The sequence below is a fragment of the Alosa pseudoharengus genome, unplaced genomic scaffold (genome assembly GCF_046254945.1).
Source record: "Alosa pseudoharengus isolate Yale_2024_CS ecotype anadromous, Long Island Sound unplaced genomic scaffold, YU_APseudo_1.1 YU_APseudo_1.1_scf_3, whole genome shotgun sequence".
Taxonomy (NCBI): domain Eukaryota; kingdom Metazoa; phylum Chordata; class Actinopteri; order Clupeiformes; family Clupeidae; genus Alosa; species Alosa pseudoharengus.
The window spans coordinates 30,321,209-30,346,291 of record NW_027468718.1 but is presented as its reverse complement, the minus strand read 5'-3'; the positions used below and the strand labels follow the sequence as shown (position 1 = coordinate 30,346,291).

Genomic DNA, 25,083 nt, shown 5'->3' with positions numbered 1-25,083 from the left:
AGTACAGTGATATCACATACAATATGTTTGAGACTATTCCAGCATCAGACTGCGTGTTTTGTCAGAACTTCTGATGAATCAGGTAAACCTAGAGTCAGGTGTACCAGGTGAGCAATGGGTGCTTTCTACAATTATGAGGCTACACCTAAAGGGGCTAAAATGAGGGCCTGTAGTAACATGGAAACATGAAACAAAAGCACTTTGACACCATATAGCACTCAATGGTGTGTTGCTGGGTCAGGCTTTTACACACAATGGGGGGCGACAGACCATGTCATGTATAAAAGTTGGGGTGAACACAGGCAGTTGATGCAGGAATCTCTCGCAGGTCAATAACCATGGGAAAAGTGAGTGACTTAATAGACACAACCCATCTTGGCATGACTTCAATTACAAATAATAGCTTGTGCAATTCAGTGTGTTCATCCCTGTATTGACCAACAATTATCTTTTTCAGATCATCTTTTACGAGGACAGGAACTTCCAGGGTCGCTCCTATGAGTGCATGAGCGACTGTTCCGATATGTCCTCCTTCCTCAGCCGCTGCCACTCCTGCAGGGTGGAGAGCGGTTGCTTCATGATCTACGACCGTCCCAACTTCATGGGTAACCAGTACTTCATGAAGAGGGGCGAGTACTCCGACTATATGCGCATGATGGGCATGAATGACAACATCAAATCCTGCCGCAGCATCCCCATGGTAAAGATGTTAGAAACCACTGATGATTGAGTTTTTATCATTAAGTGTTGAGAGAAATGCCTCATGAACTTTCATATCTATACTCTACAGCACAGAGGACAGTTCAGAATGAGGATCTACGAGAGGGAGAACTTCGGTGGTCAGATGCACGAGCTGATGGATGACTGTGACTCCATCCAGGACCGCTACCGCATGTCTGACTGCCAGTCCTGCAATGTTATGGATGGCCACTGGCTCATGTACGAGCAACCCCACTTCAGAGGCAGAATGAGTTACATGGCTCCTGGAGAGTACAGAAACCTCAGGAACATGGGATTCAAGTGTATGAGCATGAGGCGTATCATGCACTCCCTCTATAACTAAAAGGATACTTTAGATGTCAGTAAGCATTTATTAAACATTTTCAAAAAATGAAAATTCTTCTCAAGTCTTTTATTCATTTCTCTGAATTAATAAAAAGGCAAAACATAGTGAAATACTGTGGACACATCCAATGGACACCTACACTTATTTAACTATTTTTTGCCTTTTCATGTCCATCGTTTTTCCATAGCTCCTGTGACTACTGGAATCATTATAGATATGCAAGTCATAGTTATAATGGACCTTTTACAAAATTCCGCTCCAGAACGGTTATAGTCCAATCCTACATTAGCAATGGTCTATATCCAAGGAATTTTGTCAAAGTTTGGACAATCAGCAACATGCTGAAACACTGTGTCTATGGGATTTGTAATACAGACACCCGATATCCAGAAAGGAGATGTGTGATTTTTCCCTTTTCCAAAACCGAAGCCTCAACCAAAGAGACGTCACCAACATGGGCACAGTAACCTGGTAACATAATTTTACAGAAACATTACATTTTGCCTATATAAATGCTGGCTATAAACAACACACACACATTATATATTGGACTTATTTGTTAATTTATTCACTCATTCATTGTAGTAACTGTGGCCTACAGTGTTAGTGAAGGTGTCACTAGCCATAGTGCCAACCACTGAACGGTATCACTGCAGATTTTAAAGCTGCGATGACCAATGTTGAGAAAGATTTTACATTACAATTACATTTATCCCTTTAGCTAATGATTTTATTCAATGAAATTAATTATTATGGAAGCTAATAATTACAGCATATGCTTCTTGAAAGTAACACTTCAGTTGTGTGTCTGGTGTAGCCTGCCTGATGGGCTTTAACCTGAATAATAATCGTCCCCCATTTGTTGTTGATTTTGATATTTTAAATATATCCCCTCCACTGTGTACTGCAATCCCTTCTGCCTTGCATAGGATGATATTAAAGATGTGTCTGCCCAAAAAATTTTGCTTATTTTCTCTGGGAATTCGTCCATGGTCTAGTTTTCCTGACGACAACTCTATCATTGTCTATGGCTACTTCTTGGGTTGTTCTGCAATGTTTGAATGGGGGGGAAAAATCAGAATGAACGTAACAGGAACAAAAATATTTATGTGAACAAGAGTAAACACAATCATTTCCATTTTAATTGCTTTGAATCCAAGATGGTGCCGCAGATGAGAGCCTCGGTACAACGCTTTCTCTTGTTTGTATTGTTTTTGTTTATTTTGGTGGAAACTAGCCATGCAAACTGGATTATTTTCAGCAGAGAGGAACTGTTTTCTATCATACAACAAACTCCAGAAACAATTTCACCTAACTTCATCGATCCAGAAAGGAACATCGAACTTTTGATCGGAGGAGCAGTCGCTGTTTATGGGCGAAGGAAACGCAGACGGGGGAAATGCGCCAGTGCGCTGGTGAGACTTCGCCACCAAGGATTTCGTTTGCCTCTTCCAGCAATGCATTTGGCGAACATTCGGTCCCTACCCAATAAAATAGATGAGCTGCTTCTTCTGAACAAGACAAACAGGGACTTTGCTCGATCTGCTGCCGTCTGCTTCACTGAAACCTGGCTCAGTGAACTCATTCCTGACAATAGATCTACCCGGGATCGGTTTACATCGTGCAGATTGGCAAAAACAGCTATCAGGGAAGACGAAAGGAGATGGAATCTGCTTCTACATAAATGAAGGTTGGTCACATTTCTTAGAAAACACTGCAGCCCAAACTTGGAATCACTTTTTCTGAACAGTAAGCCGTTCTATTCACCGCAGGAGTTCTCTTAATTTATTCTGGTCGGTGTTTACATTCCACCCCAAGCCGACGTGGGTGATGCACTGCAAACTCTCACCGATCTGGTAAACTTTTCAGAACACAAATATCTGGACTCATTGCTCATTATTATGGAAGATTTTAACAGAGCTAAATTAAACCTGATTAATTACTGAAATTCAGACAGCACATTAACTGTCCCATCAGAGACAATAAAACATTGGATCACTGCTACACAGTCCTTAAAGGGGCAAACCACTCTATTCCCCGCACGGCTCTTGGTTGCTCTGATCATTGCTTGATTCATCTCATTCACACTTACAAACGAAAACTAAAATCTGCAAAGCCTGCAATCAGAATAGTAAAGTGGACAAATGAAGCGAAGGAGGAGCAGAAAGACTGTTTTGACTGTACAGACTGGAGTGTTTTTGAAGAAGCCACAGGTGACCTGGACGAACTTACTGACACAGGGCTTTCAGACATACGTGTAAGATCGGAGGTTCTGCGGATGTTATATCTGAACAACATAACAGTCATATGGAAGTCCGAACTTAGCCAGCTGTTCTACTGCTCTTAGTATTTTCTCCGGACATTATGTAAATGAGCTGTGTCTGAACTAAGCGGTTAACATGCGGTTAAAATTCACACCACGTTAGGGCGTGTCGATGACGTTTCTTTCGTGCGTCCATGTGGCGGGAGCACTTAAATGCCAGGGTCATGATGGAGTGGCATAGTGCTGTCCAGAAAATCTTCAAGAATGCCGACCAGGAAAGACGAAGACATCACGGAGCTACTGTCCATGAGGGCAGACAGCGTCGTGATGGAACACATGAAGGGAACGGCAAGAGACACGTTGATGTACGATTGCATTGCAAGGCAGCTGCAAGCCAAAGGAATTCAAAAGACCAAATCATCATAAGCAGAAGCCGCTGAAAAGGCTTGACGACAATAACAGGAGTATTTAATAAATTATGTTAGCCAACACGGTCGGTTTTCTGTTCATTGATAGCCTTTTCATGACCTCACTGCTTAGCCCGATATTTGTTGAGAAAGAAGGCCTAGCCAGAGAAAATGAAATGAAAATGAGACTACTGTAGTTTGCAGGAGCACACAAAAGGCATGTGAATGGCAGATTATCATTTAGGCTGCCATTCAACGAAATGCAGGCACGTTTGATGGACTGTAGTTATCAGGTGCGTACTTGTTGCCCATGCAGGTGTTCCCCAGACCCCTCGTTCAGTCAGATTTTATGAGTCTCACTGGCCCTGCAAAACGCTGCTATGACGTAGTAGGCCTAAGATGGGTTTCCTATCCTATACTTGCTCACCTTAATTTTTTCCTAATTATGCAAATTATTGCAGGGGGGGGGGTGAATACTTTTTATAGGCACTGTATACAGAACAATGCAGGCAGGCAGGCATCAGTGACAACATAACATTGATAAAGTCAGACACAGCATGAAAAGAAGGAGTTGAGGTAGAAGTGGGTCGCAAAAAAAAAAGGTTCTTCTTTACCAATTGGTCATATCAAGGCACAAATATTTATCTCATCAAACCCATTCCATATTAGTCAAAACTGAAGCAAACAACCATAGTAGATATCTGCAGATTTCTTACCTGACAGAAGACACAAGTAGATGATACACCTCCAGACAGGTGTAAAAGCACTGGGCACATGTATCCACTCTGACACTGCCATCTCACAGCCTTGACACAGAGAATTTATGGTAAATGTCATTCAAAAAAACTGAACATTTTGAGAGATGACTGTATAACTAGTAATTAAAATAAAAGTATAGGCAGTTAAACCAAAGACATGACATCAGCATTTAATCATTTCATTTACAACGGACTATGACCGATGTCAACAAGATAAGATAAGAAATACTTTATTCATCCCGAAGGAAATTTGACTGTCATAAAAAACCCTCCTGTGCATGTAAACCAACACAAACACAAAAGTAAAATCAGTTTAAGAAAAAAATTAAGTAAGACAATAAAGTCAGATCACATCAGTCATCAGCCATATCACTGCAGCAAAGAGATGAAAAGTTGTACAGTTTGATTTCCTTCGGAAGGAATGACCTCCTGTGTCTCTCAGAGGAACATTTGGGGGAGATTAGCTAGCCGCTGAAGGTACTCTTCAGCTCAACAAGCCTATCATTTAGGTAATGAGAGGTGTTGTTCAGGATGCTCATCAGCTTGTGAAGCATCCTCCTCTCTGCCACCACCTTCATTAAGTCCAACTGAATTTCACCCCCTATGACACAGCTGGCTTTCTTAATAAGCCTGTTTAGTCTGATAGCATCCCTTTCATGCCACATCCCCAGCACACCACTGCATAAAAATGGCACTCCATTTAAGACTGGTAGAACCTGTAGCATCTGTAGCAGATGTTGAACAACCTTAGTCGCCATAGAAAGTAACAGATCCTTCTTTCAGGATTTGTCCTTTCTTGTAAAGTGCCTCAGAGTCCATAGACCACTCCAGTCTATCTTTTAGTGGGTGTTACAACGCACTGAAAAATATTTTTGATGGCTAACTTTGCTCATTTGGCTTCATAATATTTTTTTGAAAACTAGGACTTAACATTGGAGCTGCTCTTCGATAGGAACGAAACCACTTGGGGCGCTGGTTTTCACTTTCCCTCCCTATAAGTAGATGTCACTTCTGTTGACGTTCAAAACAGAGAGCTAGCTCGCTACACCCTCTCCCTCCCTTCTGTGCAATTGGAACCCTCCCAAACGTGCATCTCATCGGTGATTTGCTGGAACAGTTTGTTATGTTTTTATGGGCCAGGTTAGCCCAAGTGGTTTTTGTGGCCGTTTCTAGAGCCTAGGCTCTCCACGTAGTGGGGGGCCTTAAGCACATTTTCGCGCAAATTCATCTAAAAGCGCCAAATTTGGCACAGATGTAGCTTAGGTCATACTGAAATGATTTAGCTAGGGCGCCGGAGTCAGCGGCCCTTGGGGCCAAGATGGCGGCATAATCCAATATGGCCGCTGCGCGAAAAGGGTTCCGGCTATAACTTTTGAACTACATGAGTTACAAATACAAACTTGATATCTTTTTCAGCTTAATTGATCATGGGGAATACATAGGAATGTTAATATTTATGACCCGGTGCATCTGGACCCCTTATTCCTCCAATTCTAATATGGCCGCTGTCCAAAAAAGCAGTTTTGGCTGTAGTATGGGGCCTTACACCCCATTGTTTGTGCAAATTAATCTACAAGCACTAAATTTGGCACGGATGCAGCTGAGGGCATAATGAAATGATTTAGCCAGGCCGCCCGAGCCAATGGTCCCTGAGACCAACATGGCAGCCAAATCCAAAATGGTTTTCGCCTGAAAGGGATTCGGCTATAGCTTTGGAGCCTGATGAGATACAAATACAAACTTGATGTCTATTTGACCTTTTTTGATGATGGGGAAACCCATAGGAATACTTACATTTATGATTGGGTATATCAGGACCCCCCAAATTCCCTAAATGCAATATGGCTGCTGTCCGAAAAAGGGTTTTGGCTTCAAATTTTGAACCAAATGCGCTACAAATGAGGATGTTGTGTCTATTTTTAGTTTATTGACCACAGGAAGTCCATTGGCATATTTATATATATGCTTGTGTAAGTCTGGAACCTGTATTCTTTTCAAGACTTTGTTTGAAAATCTTTTTTTACCACAACTTTGAAGGTTATTCTCAAGGTGGATTAATTTCCTTATAAAAGTGGAATGCTTTCAGTGTACCACAGGTGAATACATTTCGAAATGTAATCATATAAAGAATAAGACATAATTATTATTGCAAGGCAATATTTATAGTTTGTCAAATTGTTAAAAGAATAATATAGTCAATTTGTCCAAAACTCTTCAAAGGTTTGCTTAGCATATCAAAAAAACAGCAATAACATAAAAATAACAACAGTGAATTCTCATGGTCGCTCTCATGAATTTTTGCCTGAACAAGACCCAGCAGGGTCGAAACGTTGCCTGATGTGCATTAAATATATGGGAGTCAAAAGCAGTGTTGTGGACATTATATTTTTTCAATTGAGTAAGTTTTAATTTGTCCTGCACCTGCCAGAAGGTGGGGTAACTGTTTGCTCTCTCATGAATTCTCATCGTCTCTCTCACAATTGTAGTCATAAGAACAAAACACTTATAGAAAAAAGTACACCTGGTTAGGAAGGAAGTTGGTAGGAAAGGAAGTAGTTGGCTAAACACTGTTGTTGGTCATCTTCTGAGACCACAGGTGACCACTACATGGACCCATTACAATTTGCATACCGTCCAGAGGTGGTTGTGGAGGATGCCTTAATCTACCTGCTTCATAGAACACACTCTCACCTTGACAGGGGCTGGCAGTATTGTGAGGATCATGTTCTTTGATTTCTCAAGTGCTTTTAACACCATACAGCCTATGCTGCTATGTGACAAGCTTTGCTTTGAAGGATGCAAGTAGACACCTCCACAACTTAATGGATTACTGATTACTTGACTGACAGACCACAGGTTGTGAGAATGAAAGGGTGTGTGTCTGAACAGGTAGTCAGTCGCATAGGAGCACCACAAGGGACTGTGTTGTCTCCTTTTCTTTTCAAACTGTACACCTCAGACTTCCAGTACAACTCTGAGTCATGTCACCTGCAGAAGTTCTCAGACAGTTCACAGACTGCAGTTGTTGGGTGTGTCAGTGATGATGGTGAGGAGACGGAATACAGGCAACTGGTGGACCACTTTGTGACTTGGTGCAGAAACAACCACCTTGTCTTGAATGTGGCTAAGACAGATATACTGGGTCATAAATATAAACATTCCTATGTGTTTCCCATGATCAATTAAGTTGAAAAAGACATCAAGTTTGTATTTGTAGCTCGTGGTTAAAAGCTAGTCGAAACCCTTTTCGGGCAGCGGCCATATTGGATTGGCTGCCATCTTGGCTCCGAGGGTCTGTGGCTCCGGCGCCCTAGCTAGATCATTTCGGTATAACTTGAGCTACATCTGTGCCAAATTTGGCACTTTTAGAAGAAATTGCGCGAAACGACCTATTTATGTGCTTAAGGCCTATTTATGTGCTTAAGGCTGTTTTGAATCCAAAATAGGGGACTTATGTGGTTCGCGCAGATCCGATGAGAAAATATTGTAGGGGGGGGGGGGGGTATGGGGTTACAACTGAGTTTACAAATCACGCGCAGACGCAAACGCATCTTGGTGCGTTGTAAGACAAGAGCCCAATTAAAAACAACGATTATGTGAATGCAGCCCCTATGCATTTAGCCTATTTAACAGTGGAAGCTCAATTTTGCCGCGGATGCAACACGAACAGAACGCTTGCGCTGGCCTCCCTGTCTGTGTGACTACAGATATATGCGTCTGAAATGTCAGCTGGAATGTGAGCCCGGCGAGGAGAGATGCTTATTGATGTCACAGGTGGGCTAGTTGAAACATTCAACTTCTGTCAGAAAAAGACGTTGAGTGTAGCAACGTAGGCTGTTGTTAAAGTTAGCGATATTGGACAGAAATATAGACATAACGAGTTCATTTGATGAAGAATACGTGCAGTTTGAGCCATCTAGATCGACAAAAGGTGAAGCAAATAGGCATACTTTATCAGTATAGCAAAGGCTAATGTGAATAACTAAATAGTTGAATTAAATGCTCCTAAACTGGGCTGGTGCGTTTTGTCGAGTTCAGAGACAAAAACAGTGTTTGACATGGTAATGCCGTCTTTTAAGAAACGCTCAGTGGCCTGACACACTATAGCACAATGCCACAATCTGTAAGTAGCCTAGCTGCAGGTTAAAACATTTCAAACCAATTTTACAAATTAAAGCCTAGTCTACCCTACCCAAGTTTATTTATTACCTGGTTTGGTCCAACAAATATTCAGACTTATTCTAATAGTCTACTATGAAGTGTCCATTAGACCTATGAAATCTTCAGAAATGTCTGATAACTTCAGGCACAAAGAAATAAAGAAAGAAAGAAAGAAAACTCATGTAGATTACTGAGGAGGAGAGGAGGGCCAGGCTGAAGCATGTTGCCAAGTGGGAGCAAGTGGGCCCCTTCACACTTAGGCCCAAGCCAAAAAGAAGAAATAATAAGTATTTTTTTGTAAAAATTAGTCATTTTGTAGTTTGTTTTCTTCATAAATCTCTGGTTTTAGGCAACTTCATACTCCATGGAAGCTATGCACTATTGGCAACAATGTCACTCGCGCCTGTTTTGCTATGAAACGGCCATTTCCCACTTCGCGTGACCTTCTCACCTTTTTCACCCCTGACCCGTTTTCATGCCAGTATATGGCTATAAAATAAGCTTTGTATTTTGTGTTCACCTATATGCCCATAAAATGTATCGAAGTTATGTTATTTGACATTGTTTCATATGGCTTGGTGGTGGTGTTGAAGCCTATAATAGCCCAATGTTTTCTTGTCAAGTGCTCTGATTGTGGCATGTTTCATAACTAGATGTACCGCGTAGCGGTACAAAATATGACCGCCGCTCAGTCCTGCACATCCATTCCGCGAAAATAAATCATATTAATGAATTTGTCTCCATCTTCTACTCCATCCCCCACTCTTGAAACTTTTGTGTATGCTTGTTTGGAATGTGTGTTTGCACACATTCCGCACACAAAGTAGCCTACTGGCGCTGCAAAGGTGAATAGATTTGTTTCTGGGCCAAAAAATCTGTAACATTGTTATAAAACCTTTAAAATCTCTAAACAATCACAAGTAGGGCAGTTCATCATAGTCCATCCATTGCAACTGGACTGATGAAAGGTACACCTGTAGGCTACATTGTATTTGGGAAAAGCAGAAGGTAGCAGCATAATGTATTTATTTATTTATTATTAAACTAAAACAATCCCTGTCAGTTCCATGCAGTTTTCAACAGCTATCAAGAAGAGAGGTCATGTCATGGATTTTTGTGAATGTTTCTTCTTCTACATATGCATAGGTTTAGTCATCTAGTTCAAATTATATTCAGCTTTATTGTCAATGCACAAATTAAATACCAGTAGTCTAAAACAAAATGCCGTTTTACCCAGTGGTGCAAATAACTGACATGTCCAAAAGGGCCTTCATGAAATGCGTTGCGAGACTGTTCATACACATTTTAACGGGCAAAGTTGAAGAGCTACTCTCCGTTATTGTTTGTGCAAATAATATGCTGATTCATGTTCCCTTGCATTTTGCAACCATGAGGTCCATGGTTAAGCTCAATCTTTTGACGCAATCTTTTGATTTTCACCCAGCCTAGTCCATGGTAGGCGCCCGATAGAAATATTGTTTAATTTTGCGATTGAGATATCCACGCACTGGCGCCCCCCCTGCGACGTGTTCGCCCCCCGGTTTTAGAGCTATTCTAAATGCAAAAATGCATAGACATTGCATGACAAAACCGTGACTGTTAACAAACTATAAGCTATATAAGGTAGGCCCTATGCTAGGCCTATTACACAACACAAATTGTCACCAGGCTATGCTGGCGACCCAAATAAAATCTCCGTTGGAACCAATGGCTTACACCTTACAGTATCAAGCTGCCACCTCTTGGCGAAAAGTTAATAGTTTTGCATATCAGTAGTAATACATTTCACGTAGCTGTGAATCACGGAAAGGGCGAATGAAGTGGACACTTCTAAATGGAACCCAACCCACTGTACAGTAACTCAAGGTCTGTGGCTAAAGCAGCCATAATGAAAGCGTTATCATTGTTTGGATACTTCACACACACGTGTTTTTTAATCGCATAGACTACAACTACCAAGCTGGAATCAAAGCACATCGACTCCCCTCTCACACCCTAAACACGCACTTCGAACAAACAAAAAGCGCCTCAGTCTCACGGAATAGCCATAGGCAAAACTGTATCTGACCGGTGTAACGTTGGTACTAAATCATCCATCGCAAAGAATGATTTTTGTAGCACGTGCAACAAATATGTGTAGGTACAGCCCTGCCCTGAATACATCTCAACGTGCGCTCTAAAACATCTGGTTTAAATGGAGATGTAGATCATCATGGGATCATAGACAGGTTATCTTTCAGGTAGCCTAGGCCTATATATTTTCCATTAAAAAACCATCACGTAGCGAACGTGTTGTGGCTAACTCACTTAGCTCCTGTTAGTAGCCTAGGTTATGGTCATAAGCAAATGAGATGACAGTCGAAAGATACAATTAGTGCTGTTATCGATTTGCTTGGTAGCCTATAAACGCATTTATGGTTTTCTACAAATACATCAATAATCAAATTGGCCTCCATCACTCAACCATGCTAACGGTAACATTATTTTACCTACGTTCTGCTATTGATAGGATTAACGTAGCCTACCTGCAGTAAAAAACAAGCATGTCCGATAAACATTCTCAGATTCATTTCGGCTTCAAGAGGAAATGGGAATTACATTTCATGCAGAAATCATCCTACCCTTAGACGTTCTCTGGTAAACTACTGTAGCCTACAGTCTTGTCCTTGTAGGAAGCATATGTCTTTCTAACCCACTTTAGATTAACTTCCAACAAAATTACGTCTCACTGCAACGATGCGCCATCTAGTGGACAAACGACTACTTATCGCCAATACTGGAAATGCAGCCATGATGATGATGATGAATATTTATTTTGGCTTTCTTTTAATCCTACTGAATTTGTAATTATGTATCAGCCGTTCTAATACCGATAGTATGTGGGTGCCTGTGTGTGTGTGTGCATGTGTATATGTGTGCACCACCATCTACAGGCCAATGAGTGTAGAGTCACTAAATGTACACATAACTTAATTTTTTAGACCCCCCCCCATGGATGAAATTCTACGAAACGTGGCATACCCCCAGAGTAGTGTTGCACGGTGTATCGATACTAAAAAGGTATCACGATGCCTTCACGCAAAAAACGATACGATTTCAGACGTTTTTAGAATCGATACTTTATTAAAATAATAACGTTCTGTGTCTGTGTGAACTGCTGCTCTCACTGCTCCTTGCACGCATCTAGGCAAGTGGGCGTGTCAAGCAGGCAGCTCTGAGTTAGTTAGTGCGCAGCCAACGTCAACATAGTTCTTTGCCGACAGTTCTAGGCCTTGTGGATTAAACAAAAGGTGCAGTGAAATCTGCAACTATTTCGGATACATCGCGAATAGTGAAGGCAAGTCATCAGGTACACAGAGGCCCGTTTGTAAAATATGTTTCAAAGTCATTTAAAAGCAGTAGGCTACGCATGGAACTTGGCTAAACACCTCGCAGACATATCCCAACATTTTTAAAGAGTTCAAAGAACGACAGGTTAACGAATATGCTATAGAAAACACGACTACATGGTTAGTGCCAAGTTCTTCTCTTATGTTTTAGTCTAGCCTAAGTGAAACGAGTATGGTTCTCTGGGATAAAGCGAACCTTCCTTCATCAATGAATTTTTGACGAGACATAACGAGCTGTAATCATTTTGACAAGACATAACGAGCTGTAATCATAGGGTGCTAACGTGATGAAAGCGCAATGTTCACGCCAGAATAACATTACCATAACTTGTAAACGATCTATGTTCGGTCAGTACTACTGGTAATATTTGTCATGGCATGTAGACCGCTAATTAAAGCCCACAGCATACCACCAAAGCGTGTTGAGTCCTAATAATAATAGCGGCTTATTGTTACAGTACGTGGTAGCAAATCATGTTATCAAAGAAATAGACGTAGCCTAATGTAGGAATGCACACAGATATATTGCAACAGGTAATGGTGTAGGCCTATCTGACGAAGACCTGAGTGGTTGGAACTTCGTACTTGTACACTGGGCGCAAAGAAGACTATCCTCACATTTTCCCCTTTGCAACTGTCAAAGAAATCCCATGAACACGGGAAGGCCTAGGGTAGCCTATACTGTACATCAGATGGCCTAAAGATTAGGCCTCTCTGCTTAGCATTCAGTGATTTGCATACAGTAATTTCAACACTGACCTTGATCTAGCCTAGTTTGGCTATTTAAAGCTACTTTATTGCCAAAACACAACACAATGTAAATGAACTATAACAAACAATAAAGGACTTAATCACACAAAGTAGGTCTACTATTTTACTGACTATAAAAAAATAATAATTATGTAGGAAGTTTAGAAGTTTAGAAACCAGAATTGACCTGCACACTACAAAAGTGCACCGAATTCAACACAAATGACTCCATACACTTGGAGGAGGTATGAGTCCTTTCTTCTCCAGATATCTTAGGATTTCGCCGTAGTATCGTTTTAGTATCGAGCATCGTGATATTTATGGCAGGTATCGTATCGAAGTCACAATTTTGGTATCGTGACAACACTACCCCAGAGAATGTCAGGTTAATCATACACATAAAATTTGGTGCAGTTCTGAACGTCTTTACTGAAGAGAGGGGCGATTAAAGCAGCGGTCATAATAAAGAGCACAAAAGAAATACCTTATGTCCTCCATAGTAGAACTTTATGTAGGCCTGCACATTTAGGAACAGATATTAGGTTCTGTCTAAAGTTGAGCAACATAAAAGTAAGGTAAATGTTACACATTTAAATATATAAGGTAAATGTTCTTTAAATATATTCTTCCCTTTTATGATGTCATCACTCAGTTGTGTTTTGAAATGCGATCTTGACAGAAATTTTGTCATAGTGCATTTAGTGTAATAATTAAAAAAATGTGTGCATCTCTGATTCATCTACACATATGCAAAAATATAGAAGAAATATATGTATTTCTTTATGAGATTTTCCTTTTTCTCAGAATAAATTTGTTTCCCTTCAAGGGTGGATATTTCCTCATTGTTTTCATTGTGAGAGTACAATAAATCGCCAAAAGATTACTTTTTATACCTGTTTTTAGTCAACTTTACCGAAGGTGCCAATAATTCTGGTGGGTCCTGTATCTTTATTTTACATTCGACTGCTGCTATTTACAGGGTCTTCCTATTTCTCTGAACTGGTTTTACTATATGTGTTGTTGTATCTCCCTCTGGAAGGTGGTTAGTAGATTAAAGACTACTTTTTCAATAATTTTGCCATTAAAAGGTAGATTGGATATGGGCCTGTAATTGTTTGGCATGGGGGCATCCAGGTTATTCTTCTTGAGAAGGGGCTTTACAACAGCTGTTTTCAGGGACTTAGGAAAATGCCAGACAGCAATGATGCATTTAAAATGTCAAGGACATCTGCCGCTATAAGGTGAAAAACAGTTTTGAAGAAATTTGGTAGGCAGAATGTCTAAGCCACATCTGGAAGAGCTGAGATTATGTACCATTTTCTCAAGAGTTTCATAGTCTATCAAGCTGAACTCTGACATGAAGTCAAGTTTCCCTCCCTTTATAGCTGGAAGTTCTGGATGTTGAGTTAGTAATTGAGAAGATGTGTTGAGTCTGATTATGTCAATTTTACCTTTAAAAAAAGATGCAAAGAGAGGTTCAGGTGCTAAATGTGAATGGGGAATTTGTTAACTTCTCAACGGTTGAAAATAGTAAAGTGTTATTTGTTCTACTGATAATGTTAGAGAAGAAAGACTGTCTTGCTTTGCATATTTCATAGTTATACATGTATGTGCAGAGCATCTCTTTATGGATTTCATAGTGGATCTGAAGTTTGTATTTGCACCATTTTCTTTCAGTTTAGGATGTTAACCTCTGGATTTTGCTTCCATAACTTTCTTGAATTTTAATGGAGCAATGACAACTGATGGAAACAACCAATGACAACTGACAGTAATCACTTGACTTCTGAATACCTTTTTTTGAGGATGTGGAATTGTTGTTCAGACAGGGTGAACAAATGCATCCCATGGAGAAACAGGAACTCAGACAATGATCCCCCAAATGAGTTTTTGACACTCTGGACAGCTTGCTCTACGATGACCTCTGCTGGTTAATAAAAATAACACATCAACAGCTGTCATCTTCCTCTTCCATGACAATAGCAGTGACTGTTAAGTAACACTGTGTTTCCTGAAAGCATTGCCTAGCAACCAATGTGATGACTGTCGACAAATGACAAAATTCAAAATAATGGTCCCTGTTTAATGTGACTATGTTTGTTACTCAGCCATGTTTTCAGTAAACAAACCACTGGTCTGGGATACTTGTGATAAGAGATGCATATAGAACATGCACTGGGAAGTTTGATCACTCATGATGAAAATACAGGTTCACCTATGAAACTCTTTTCTGCTGCCCAAACCTTTTCATTCTGAGTTCACTTGTGCACTTCTGCTTTTAATTCCAGCATCTAAACTTGTTGTCTAAGGTTCCCGTCTTTGCCACTTTGCCTGGGATCACTTAGATTAATCAGATTGAAGAACAACTATGTGGTTTTATTTGGTAGCTCAGTGGTGGAATATTTCAAACATGCTGCCATTTTGACATTATTTTATGACTTCAAAGCCAAAATTGGTAGGCAGTTGAATGACTGGCCAAGGTGGCCTAGGCAGGCTCGCAGACCATTCAATCTTGGCAGCATATCATGGGTGGCATTAATGGCTGGCTGGGCTGGTTAGCTTCAGCCAGCAGTCTATGTCTGGCCATTCGCCAGAATCGGATTCCTTGATGAAAAGGAATTCCTCCACAGAAACTCAAATGCCCACTACATTTTCCACACCGCATCTCATCTTTTATTTGTCTTTGATGTTTCAGTTACTTGTGATCAGTTGGTCAAGAGGAAGGGCGAAGGTAAGTACAAGGATACAAGGAAGTTTATTGTCACATGCATATAGTTACTGGAAGTAAGAAATGCAGTGAAATTATGTCTGGTGTCAGCCTATTTGTGCATTTATGGGGGGGTAAAAAGTGCAGTAGAAGAGGGGTTTAGTAGATTAAGTGACAAGGGCTGCAAAAGAAAGGTGGGGGAGGATTGGGATTGGGGGGGGAGGGGGGGCACCAACAAGGAGCACCCAAGAGCAACAGGGGCAAGGAAAAACTCCCTTACCAAGGAAGAAACCTTGGGCAGATCCACGGCTCAAGGGGCTAACCCAACTGCCAGGGGTCTTGGTGTGTGTGTTGGGGGGATGACAGGGGAGATGGGATAGTGTGCTGTGTATGTGGGGAGAGGGCAGTGTGCAATATGTGTGTTGGAGAAGCTTCCTCATGAGACAATGTGCTGTGTATTTGGGGGGGGGGGGGGGCAGTGTGCTGTAAGTATGTTGGGGATGTGTGTTGGAGAAGCTTCCTGATGAAATAATGTGCTATGTAGGTATGGGGAGGGGGGGGGGGGGGGGCAGTGTACTGCAAGTACAGTGAAGGGACTTACTATTGTAAGCAGAGTACTATGTATGATGTATGTGAGTGATGACAGTGAAGATGTGTGTGTGGGCAGGAGGGGAGTGGAACAGTGACTGTGTGTGTGTGTGTGTAGTGTGTGTGTGGGTAGGTGGGGGCAGTGTGCTGTAAGTATGTAGAGGATGTGTGTTGGAGAAGAATAACGCCGTTATCGTTACTGAGAATGTAAAGCGTCGCGTTACTACAATTTGGTTTAATGAAGCGCGAGGTGTCAAGCTTGGGCTTTATCAGCTCAGCTGCCTGGCGAGAGAGCACGAATGGGGATAATGATGACGCCGTTGCAAATGCGATGATGGCTGGGTGGGCGGATGCCATGCTCACGCTGTCTCACTGCACGTTCTGACAATCGTTACCTTACGGAATATTTAAGAGTAAGATAGTGTTCTGTTTATTGTGCAGTAGGCCTAATGTACAGTTACACAGAATTGCACTAATTAATGGCTAGATTTTCCTTTGTTTCTTCTTACCCAAGTTTACATTTGTGTGTCTTAATTTTGCACTTGAATTTTATTTTCAATATTTATTTTGTATATGTTTTTATTTCTATGCATATCATATGGCAGGCTGCAATCTAAGTTCAAATAAATGCCAACTGTTCTGAAATACTGTATGTTTTTATTCTTCAATCAGTTAATATAAATGTCTTCGACGTTAAAGATGTTATAGAACGTAATAGCGTTATAGAACATAAAAATTAACGTCAGTTACTTTGCTGAGTAACTAATTACTTTTACAGTGTGGTAACTGAGTTACTAACTCAATTACTTTTTGGCAGAAATAATTTGTAACTGTAACTAATTACTTTTTTAAAGTAAGATGACCAACACTGCTGATTTCTTATACAGACCAAATTAGTGATATGTACTCAACTGCTTAGCTCCGAAAAGCACATCTTACTCAAGGTTATATTTGTTTAATCGTTTGATCTGCATAAGTAGTCTTCCCACTTCCCACTCATATATAAAATCGCAACTCCCATGTTTTTAGGAATGGAACTTCAGAACTCCAGAAGTGCAGACTACAGTCATAACTGCAAGTTTCTCTGTAATAAAGCCAGAATTAAGTATTTTTTATAGTCGGTAGGATGAAAGCAGGTTGCAGTTGACATATGCTCTAACATTCTTTCAATGTCACTTTCAATGGCCTGCATAATGATTAAAAAGAAAAACATGGAGCTGGGGTTCTGAAGACTAGAATGATTTTTCCAGAGGAAAGGCTATTCTCCGAGAATATGGTAAAGTTACAAGACCAAGTTACCAGCAATTTTAATAATCTGACAAAGTTACCAAATGTCCATGTGCGTGCTGTTTTTTCTATGGAGTCTGGTGAGGACAATAAATCACTATTTGATGATATTTTTGGATTGTGATCTCCAGTCTTGTTTTGTGTGATCTCCAGTCTTGTTTTTCTACAGTTTTTATTTGGAGCCTACGCACCAACACTAACGATAGCCACATTGTAAGATTAGATTTCTTTTTTTTTTGGACATGTGCATGCTGGAAACATTTTCCACAAGTATTATAAAAATCCAACATGTTTTTTTCTCTGTGAATATGTCATCCATGATTCTCCTTAGTTCATAGGAAAAATAATGAAAGAAAGATAACTGCTAAATGAGCTATGAGACATGGCAAAATGAGTCAGACAAACATTATGACAATTTGGTGGTTCTTACAGTACATGCCCATAGCAGAGCGAATGATACCATTATCAAGATATTACAATAAGTATCATCAGATGACCATTGCAAAACCAATTAAAAGTATAATTTATGAATTTTAACGGTATCATCCTAACAATCCTGGAAAGCATGTTACTTGGCTTAATAATCAGGGTAATTTATTCCTGAAATATGACTGTTTATATTAAAGTGCCATTCATTACTTAAATTTGAATACTGTGTCTTGCCCCAAGACAATCTCAAACTTAAATATGTCTACGCATCAATAATCTTTCTATTAGCAATTACACCACAATACTTTCCATTACCAGAGCAAATGACATCATAAAAATATGATGTATTGTTTGCATTGTACTATATTCACAGCCTCTATATTGTTATCTTGCCTACTAAATAATTCCTTCTATTATATGAAAATAAGGCAATGGATGGACATAATTGAAACGTCCACATTGAATAATGTAAAGTCTTCTGAAGATCGGTTTCCATGGAAATGTGGTGAAAGCCTTTCACCTTTATGTGGGCCTCTATGTCATTTTGCCAGGTCAGGACTTTACACAATAGGAGGCACTTTTTCTTTGAGGTTTGTCAGGTATAAAAGTAAGGGGTTAACACAGCCAGGACATCAGTGCTAACTGTTCTCGGAAGAACTACAACCACAATCATGACCATGGGCAAGGTAAGTTTAGAGGCAGCTACCATTATGTATGAATCATATCTAACAAACTAGTTAAGGTATTTATTATTAATCTCTCACTTCCTATTTGAACAGATTATCTTCTACGAGGACAGGAACTTCCAGGGTCGTTCCTATGAGTGCATGAGTGACTGCCCTGACATGCACTCCTACCTCAGCCGCTGCCACTCCTGCAGGGTGGAGAGCGGTTGCTTCATGGTCTACGACCGTCCCAACTTCATGGGTAACCAGTACTTCATGAAGAGGGGCGAGTACTCTGACTACATGCGCATGATGGGCATGAGCGACTGCATCAGATCTTGCCGCATGATCCCCATGGTAAATAAGTTTCATGTCAGATGCTACTGATAATTAATGATAATTATTGGAGTAAAACGCTTATTGAACTTTTGTCTGTACAGCACAGAGGACAGTTCAGAATGAGGATCTACGAGAGGGAGAACTTCGGTGGACAGATGATGGAGCTGATGGATGACTGTGACTCCATCATGGACCGTTACCGTATGTCTGACTGCCAGTCCTGCAATGTTATGGATGGCCACTGGCTCATGTATGAGCAGCCCCACTTCAGAGGCAGAATGATGTACATGAGGCCTGGCGAGTACAGAAGCTTCAGGGAGATGGGAATGAGCAACATGAGGTTCATGAGCATGAGGCGCATCATGGATTCATGCATGTAAACTGTTAAATCTGTAGAAATGTTAACAGGTATCAAATAACTGCTTCGGCTTGATTTAAACTATTCTTTTTCTACATGCAGTAATACAGAAATAATGAATGTTCATCTGGCATTTAAATAAATCAAGTGGAAGTGTATTCTCCTGACTGGTTATTCAAACATGTTGCACAAGGGTCATATTGGCCGTTTCATTGTTTCACATGAGTTTCAAAGTTTAGGCAAATTCTGACATGAATGAAAGTAGATCAACATTGAAGATAGCACAAAAAAGATTTTCTAATAGAGATTGTTACGGCCCTAGTATGTTCTGGCCATCTGTCTGTGTGCTTCTGCCTTTCCGGTTTTCAGGTCCCGACCACCTCTGATAGCTGGTGATAGCACTCTGACACCTCAAAGTGGAGTTCCTGCTTGGGTCTGATTGGTCAGCCATTAAAAGGCTCAAGATGGCATCAGAGAAGGGCCTTGCTGCTCACCAGCATTCATGGGTGTGAGCCATGGATGTCTGTTTGAGTGTGTTGTATGTCCTAGGAGTTGTTCTCTGCTAATTTAGGGCTGGATCTGCTCATTAGTGATGGGTAAATGAAGCCTCGAACGCCGCTCGGTATATTTCCCTAATGTGCCGAAGCTTTGAAACATGAAAGACAAGGAAAACACAGCGACATCTGGTGGTTTCATACATTATAGCAGCCACGGACTCGTGAAAACAATGCCAATGTTCAACACAATGCCAAAGCTTTAAAATGTTCTCATTTATTACAATAAAAGTGTTGCAAGAAATGTGCATTTCTGTTGGGTCTCAATTCAATACAATAAAATAGGATTAGGCAACTTAATTCCATCACTTCTTTATCACATGAAGACTATAGACTATGTATGTTTATATTTTCTTCTGACGGACAATTACACATGAAACCGGCCAATTTCCAGCCGTAGCTGGCTAACGAAAACTCGTTAGGTAGTTTGGTGTCGCATGAAGCAGCCCCACTTAACGAAACACTTCCCTTTCCCCATATAAACCCATATGTGGCCACCCACGACCCTGTGGGTCCCCATATAAACCCATATGTGGCCACCCACGACCCTGTGGGTCCCTAGGTCCGACTCTGCTCTGTTGGGCGCCGCCATGCAAGCGACTCGCTGCTTAAATGAGCCCTTGGATTCTGACTCAAATGGGTTCTGCGCATAGTGTCGAAGGGCTTCAAGCTACAATTTATGTGCCCTCCACCGCGCTTCACAACTTGTGTGCCCCACGCCAGTTCCCCCTCACCATGTAGCCGCTCTGAGGCAGGAGATCAGTGAGCTGGCGGCAAAGCAAGAAGCAGGGAGTTTTACAGCAGATCCTTCATTCCAAAGAAGGATGGCGGTCTCAAACCCATCTTTGACCTGAAACCTCTGAATGCCTATTTGAAACAAATGCCATTCAGAAAAATGACTCGGCGCCAAATCCTCGACAGTGTCCGATAAAAAGAATGGCTACACTGTAGTCTAAATGGACCAAAAAGCAAGCGGACATTCACACCTTTCTGGTACCGTTCCGCAGAGGGCACAAGGTCAGTGTAAGCCACTGCCTGAGGCTACTATGTCTGCTTGCAGTGCTGGAAAGTACTAGCTTTCTGGGACTCCGCCCTGGCATCTAGCAGGATGAGTTGTGATAACACAAATTATGCCCGGTAAGAGCACTCCGCACCTACACCAACTGAACACGCCCCTTCTGCAAGACTGAACAGCTCTTTCATCTGCTACGGGACTCTGGCAGTTGGTTGTGCATTATCAAAACAAAGGCTGGCTGACTTTAAAAATAGGGGGAAATGTTTCTTTGAGGTTTGTCAGGTATAAAAGTAAGGGGTTAACAATGCCAGAATATCAGGGCTAACCTTTCTCGGAACAACTATAACCACAATCATGACCATGGGCAAGGAAAGTTAAGAGGCAGCTACCATTATGTATGATTATTCAAACATGTTGCACAGGGGTCATATTGGCTGTTTCATTGTTTCACATAAATGAAAGTAGCAAATCAACACTGAATATAGCACAACAAAATTGTACTTTTCTAAGAGAGATTTATATTCATTTCCAATCCAATAAAACACAACTTCTATCTTACTTAAAACATGACACACACACACACACAATATTTGAGGGAAAAACGTAACAGCAACTTTCTGTCGGTACAATTTCCATAAAAGTTGTATCTTTTTACAAACAATTACTTCACTCCTTTAGTGTTCCTTAAAGGGGACATATAATAGATTAATTGAGTATTGTACTGTGTTCTCTGATGTTAAAATAGTATATTCAACTTTGATAAACTCAATTGCAATTTTACAAGCCCAATTAAAACCTTATATTTAGGCTAGGTATTGAAATGTTACTTTTGACTAAATGGCTCCCTCTTTGGCAACCACAATTGACTATAATTGCTTTGTGATATTTGACATCACATGTAGGCTTTGTTCTAATTCGCCCATGTTTTAGTGGCTATTTCGAAGTTCTAGATTTTCATATGAAGGAGGGCACAACCATGCCTTATGTTCATGATAGCTCTTTGGTTATGCACAACCTCTCCTAATTCATCAAAAGCAAGGCAAAAATAGTTTCCATTCTATGTCTCCTTTAAATAACAATAAATATTATTTATAGAAATATTGTTTTCATTATTTACCTGGAAATTAAAGAAAATGTAGACACAAGGGAAATGTCTGGGATTTGTGCACATTTTCTGCTGACTGTTATCTTTAACAAACTTTGCAAGGTTATATTTGTGTCTGCTTGTCAGGCAGGTTTAAGTAACTACCAGCTCAATTTTCACAACTTTCATTGGTATAGTATTGGCCAAGGAAGAGGCCAGCTCCATAAGTTTAGTTTGACTTTGGATAGAGCTGCAAGACACTGTATTTGGCCCTGGTGGAGGTCTGATCTCCCCTCAAAGATCTTACCAACTGGAGATTTTAGCTTCACTGAAAGAAAGAATACAGCATATTTAAAGGTGGCTGGTTTAAGATAACCGCTGCTAACTTGAAAAAATAACAAAACATGGAACATGTGACCTAGAAACAGGAAACAAGAAAATTCTAAGAAACTAGTTACAGTGGGGAAAATAAGTATTGAACATGTCAACATTTTTTTTCAGTAAGTATACTTCCAATGAGGCTATTTGCATGACATTTTCACCAAACTTTAGTATTAACTCAGATAATCCACCCATATAAAAGAAATCCAAACATTAAAGTCCATAGGTAGAGTTATGTTCTTTTAAACAGATAATCCTTTAATATTGAAGATTCCACTGGATTGAAGTCGGGGCCTTGATTTCCTTTCTCTGAAACCAATTGAGAGTTTCCTTTGCTGAATGGTTTGGATCAGTGTCCTGCTGGAAGGTCTAGCCATGTCTCATCCTCATCATCCTGGTGGATGTAAAGATTCTACTGGAACAAAATAACTCCAATCATCATTCCTTCAACTGTATGAAGTCTGCTAGTACCATGAGATGAAAAACAGCCCACACCATGATGCCACCACCTCCAAACCACACTGTTGGTAGGGTATTTTTAGGGTTATGCACAGTGCCATTTCTCCTCCAAACATGGTGTGTAGTATGACATCCGAAAAGTTCAATTTTGTTCTTGCCTGACCAGAATACATTCTCTCAGTATTTCATAGGATTGTCCAAATGTTGTGTAGCAAACTTTCAACGAGCTTTGACATGTTTTTCTTCAGCAATAGTCATGCGGGATGAGCGTGCATAGAGACCATGGCGGTGGAGAGCATTACCTATGATTTTCTCTGTAACAATTGTACCTGCTGCCTCCAAGTCTTTCTGGAGCTTTCTCCGAGTGGTCCTTGGCTCTTGGGCTACTCTTCTGACTTCCTGGTCAGAAATCTTGCAAGGAGATCCTGTGCATGGCCAGTTGATGATGCAGTGATGTTCCTTCCACTTGCAGATAATGGCTCCAATACTGTTTGCTGGATGATTCTGAAGTTTTGAATTGCATCTGTAACCAGTTCCATTGATATGTTTTGCAACAATAAGGTTGTAAAGGTCTAGGGAGAGCTCTTTGCTTTTACCCATCATTAAATGTTTCTTGTGTGACACCAGTGTTTCCCATACATTGACTAATCTGTGGCGGGGCGCCACGAAATAAAAATCGGCCGCCACACATAAATATTCTATGTTTAATTTAATTTAAATTAAATATAAGATCAAATCCTTGCATTGCCATTGAGATGCGCTTTTTACGCACGCAGCCTTTCCTTGTCCCGCCCCGCTCTCTCTCGTAGCCCCCTGCCCCTCCTCTGCATGTGCATTTAACAAAATATTCACAATTGTTGAAGGATTGTTGTTGCCACATAGAAGCATTGCATAGAAGACGTCTGGCTAAATTGCTATTAAATCCGCTTAGCATCGTGACCATGCTGCGCAAATTTGTTCAAAACTGCTGCATTGAAGTTAACTCTGCTAAGATCTTATCACAACATAGTATAGCCTACTAAGTTAAGTTATGCAATCAAGCAGTATCTCAAAGCTAACGTTAGAATACTGTTTGGATGTCGAATTTAGCATGCTTAGCCTACTTACAGCTGCTTGTCAATTTCGTTGAAGGGCTCATTTTATTGACTCTGACACTGAATGTTTGCAAAATCCCAATGTAAATGGAAAAGTGTTTTCCAAAATTCAAAAGTGCTTGTCCCAAGGAGAAGTATGAACCTTTATTTTAACTATGTAGAAAATGTTATGAATTGCATCCACACATCAGCAGTGACAGGCACTCAATTAGACCTATACACTCCCCCCCCCCCCTCTAACTACTTATAGATTCCAGTTTGTTTCTTGCCTTTGTGTACTGGTTTTTCTTAGCGTGTTCAATACTTTTTCCCTGTGCTATTCCACTTTTTTACTCATAACTATACTTTTAGACATTAATGTTTGGATTTGTATGTGTGGATTACTTAAGTTGATACTAATGTCCGGTGAAAATTTCATGCGAATAGCCTCACTGGAAGTATACTTACTGAAAAAAATGTTGACGTGTTCAATACTTATTTTCCCCGCTGTACATGACACAGTTTAGACAAAATCTATCTGCCTGTCTTTGTCACTCAAACAGTATTACCACACCTTACTGCCTCAGGAATTATTTGAATAACTAGAATTGCGGTTCCGAGGAACTGCAAGAGTGGGTTTGATCAGGGGCATGGAACTCGGCCTTATTCAAGGATTCCAACGGTACCTCATTTATGAAAATCGGACATACGGGTCAAAACTTACATGCACACACCTTCATATACACAGACAGCCCAGCCCAGCCCATTCAGTTCCAGTAGTTACGTTCCATCGGTTACGTCATTTGTTTACGCCGCCATTTTGGCAGAGAACTGATCAACGAAAAAATGAATGGCGAGAATTTCACAGAGACTGATGAGAGTAGGTTTAGGGTGTCAGAATACACCACACATTTTACTCCATTTGAAATAATCAACTACATAAGAAAGCTAAACCGATTGAATATTAGCGATCCGTACAATGCCCCAGGTGTACTTTTTAAAAACATAGAGGATAACTTGTCTATAGCCCTGCCAGCGCTCGGTTACCCAGACATCTACAACTATTTAATTAACTTCCCTTCGTCGTATTCCGGTGACGTGCTGAAGTCGTATAAAAGTCTAGAACAGGGGTATTCAATTAATCTTCAGCGAGGTCCAGTTACGGAAAATGTCCTCAAGCAAAGGTCCGGAGGATCATAATGTTTAACGTGCGTGTTTAGGCTATGTACATATGTATGTATGTATAATATTAGGATGGATGGATGGAGCCTAGTTGTAGATAGATAGATAGATAGATACTTTATTGATCCCCAAGGGAAAATTCAAGAAATAGAAGATTGTAGGCCTAGG

At 40.6% G+C, this 25,083-nt stretch overlaps 2 protein-coding genes across 2 annotated transcripts; both read left to right on the top strand.

Annotated features, from left to right (window-relative positions):
* Positions 1–323: 323 nt before the first annotated feature.
* Positions 324–1,063, top strand: LOC143099916 (gamma-crystallin M3-like). Its single transcript, XM_076262828.1, has 3 exons — positions 324–347; positions 458–700; positions 791–1,063. The coding sequence occupies exons 1-3, from the start codon at positions 339–341 to the stop codon at positions 1,061–1,063; spliced, it is 525 nt and encodes a 174-aa protein (XP_076118943.1). The 5' UTR covers positions 324–338.
* A 2,530-nt stretch (positions 1,064–3,593) lies between these two features.
* On the top strand, positions 3,594–20,575 carry LOC143099915 (gamma-crystallin M3-like). The gene is made up of 5 exons (XM_076262827.1): positions 3,594–3,677; positions 18,543–18,827; positions 18,911–19,185; positions 19,537–19,600; positions 20,375–20,575. Exons 1-5 carry the CDS (start codon positions 3,594–3,596, stop codon positions 20,573–20,575), a joined length of 909 nt encoding a protein of 302 aa, XP_076118942.1.
* The last annotated feature ends 4,508 nt before the right edge of the window (positions 20,576–25,083 follow it).

What these genes read in the sequence shown, in the direction of transcription:
- LOC143099916 (XM_076262828.1), top strand. An exon ending in CCTGCCGCAGCATCCCCATG is followed by an intron (nt 701 to 790) that starts GTAAAGATGTTA and finishes TATACTCTACAG; the next exon opens with CACAGAGGACAGTTCAGAAT.
- LOC143099915 (XM_076262827.1), top strand. Translation starts at nt 3,594, where the DNA reads ATGCCGACCAGGAAAGACGAAGACATCACGGAGCTACTGTCCATGAGG. An exon ending in TGGAACACATGAAGGGAACG is followed by an intron (nt 3,678 to 18,542) that starts GCAAGAGACACG and finishes CTAACAAACTAG; the next exon opens with TTAAGGTATTTATTATTAAT. An exon ending in AAAGTGGAGTTCCTGCTTGG is followed by an intron (nt 19,601 to 20,374) that starts GTCTGATTGGTC and finishes TTCTGCGCATAG; the next exon opens with TGTCGAAGGGCTTCAAGCTA.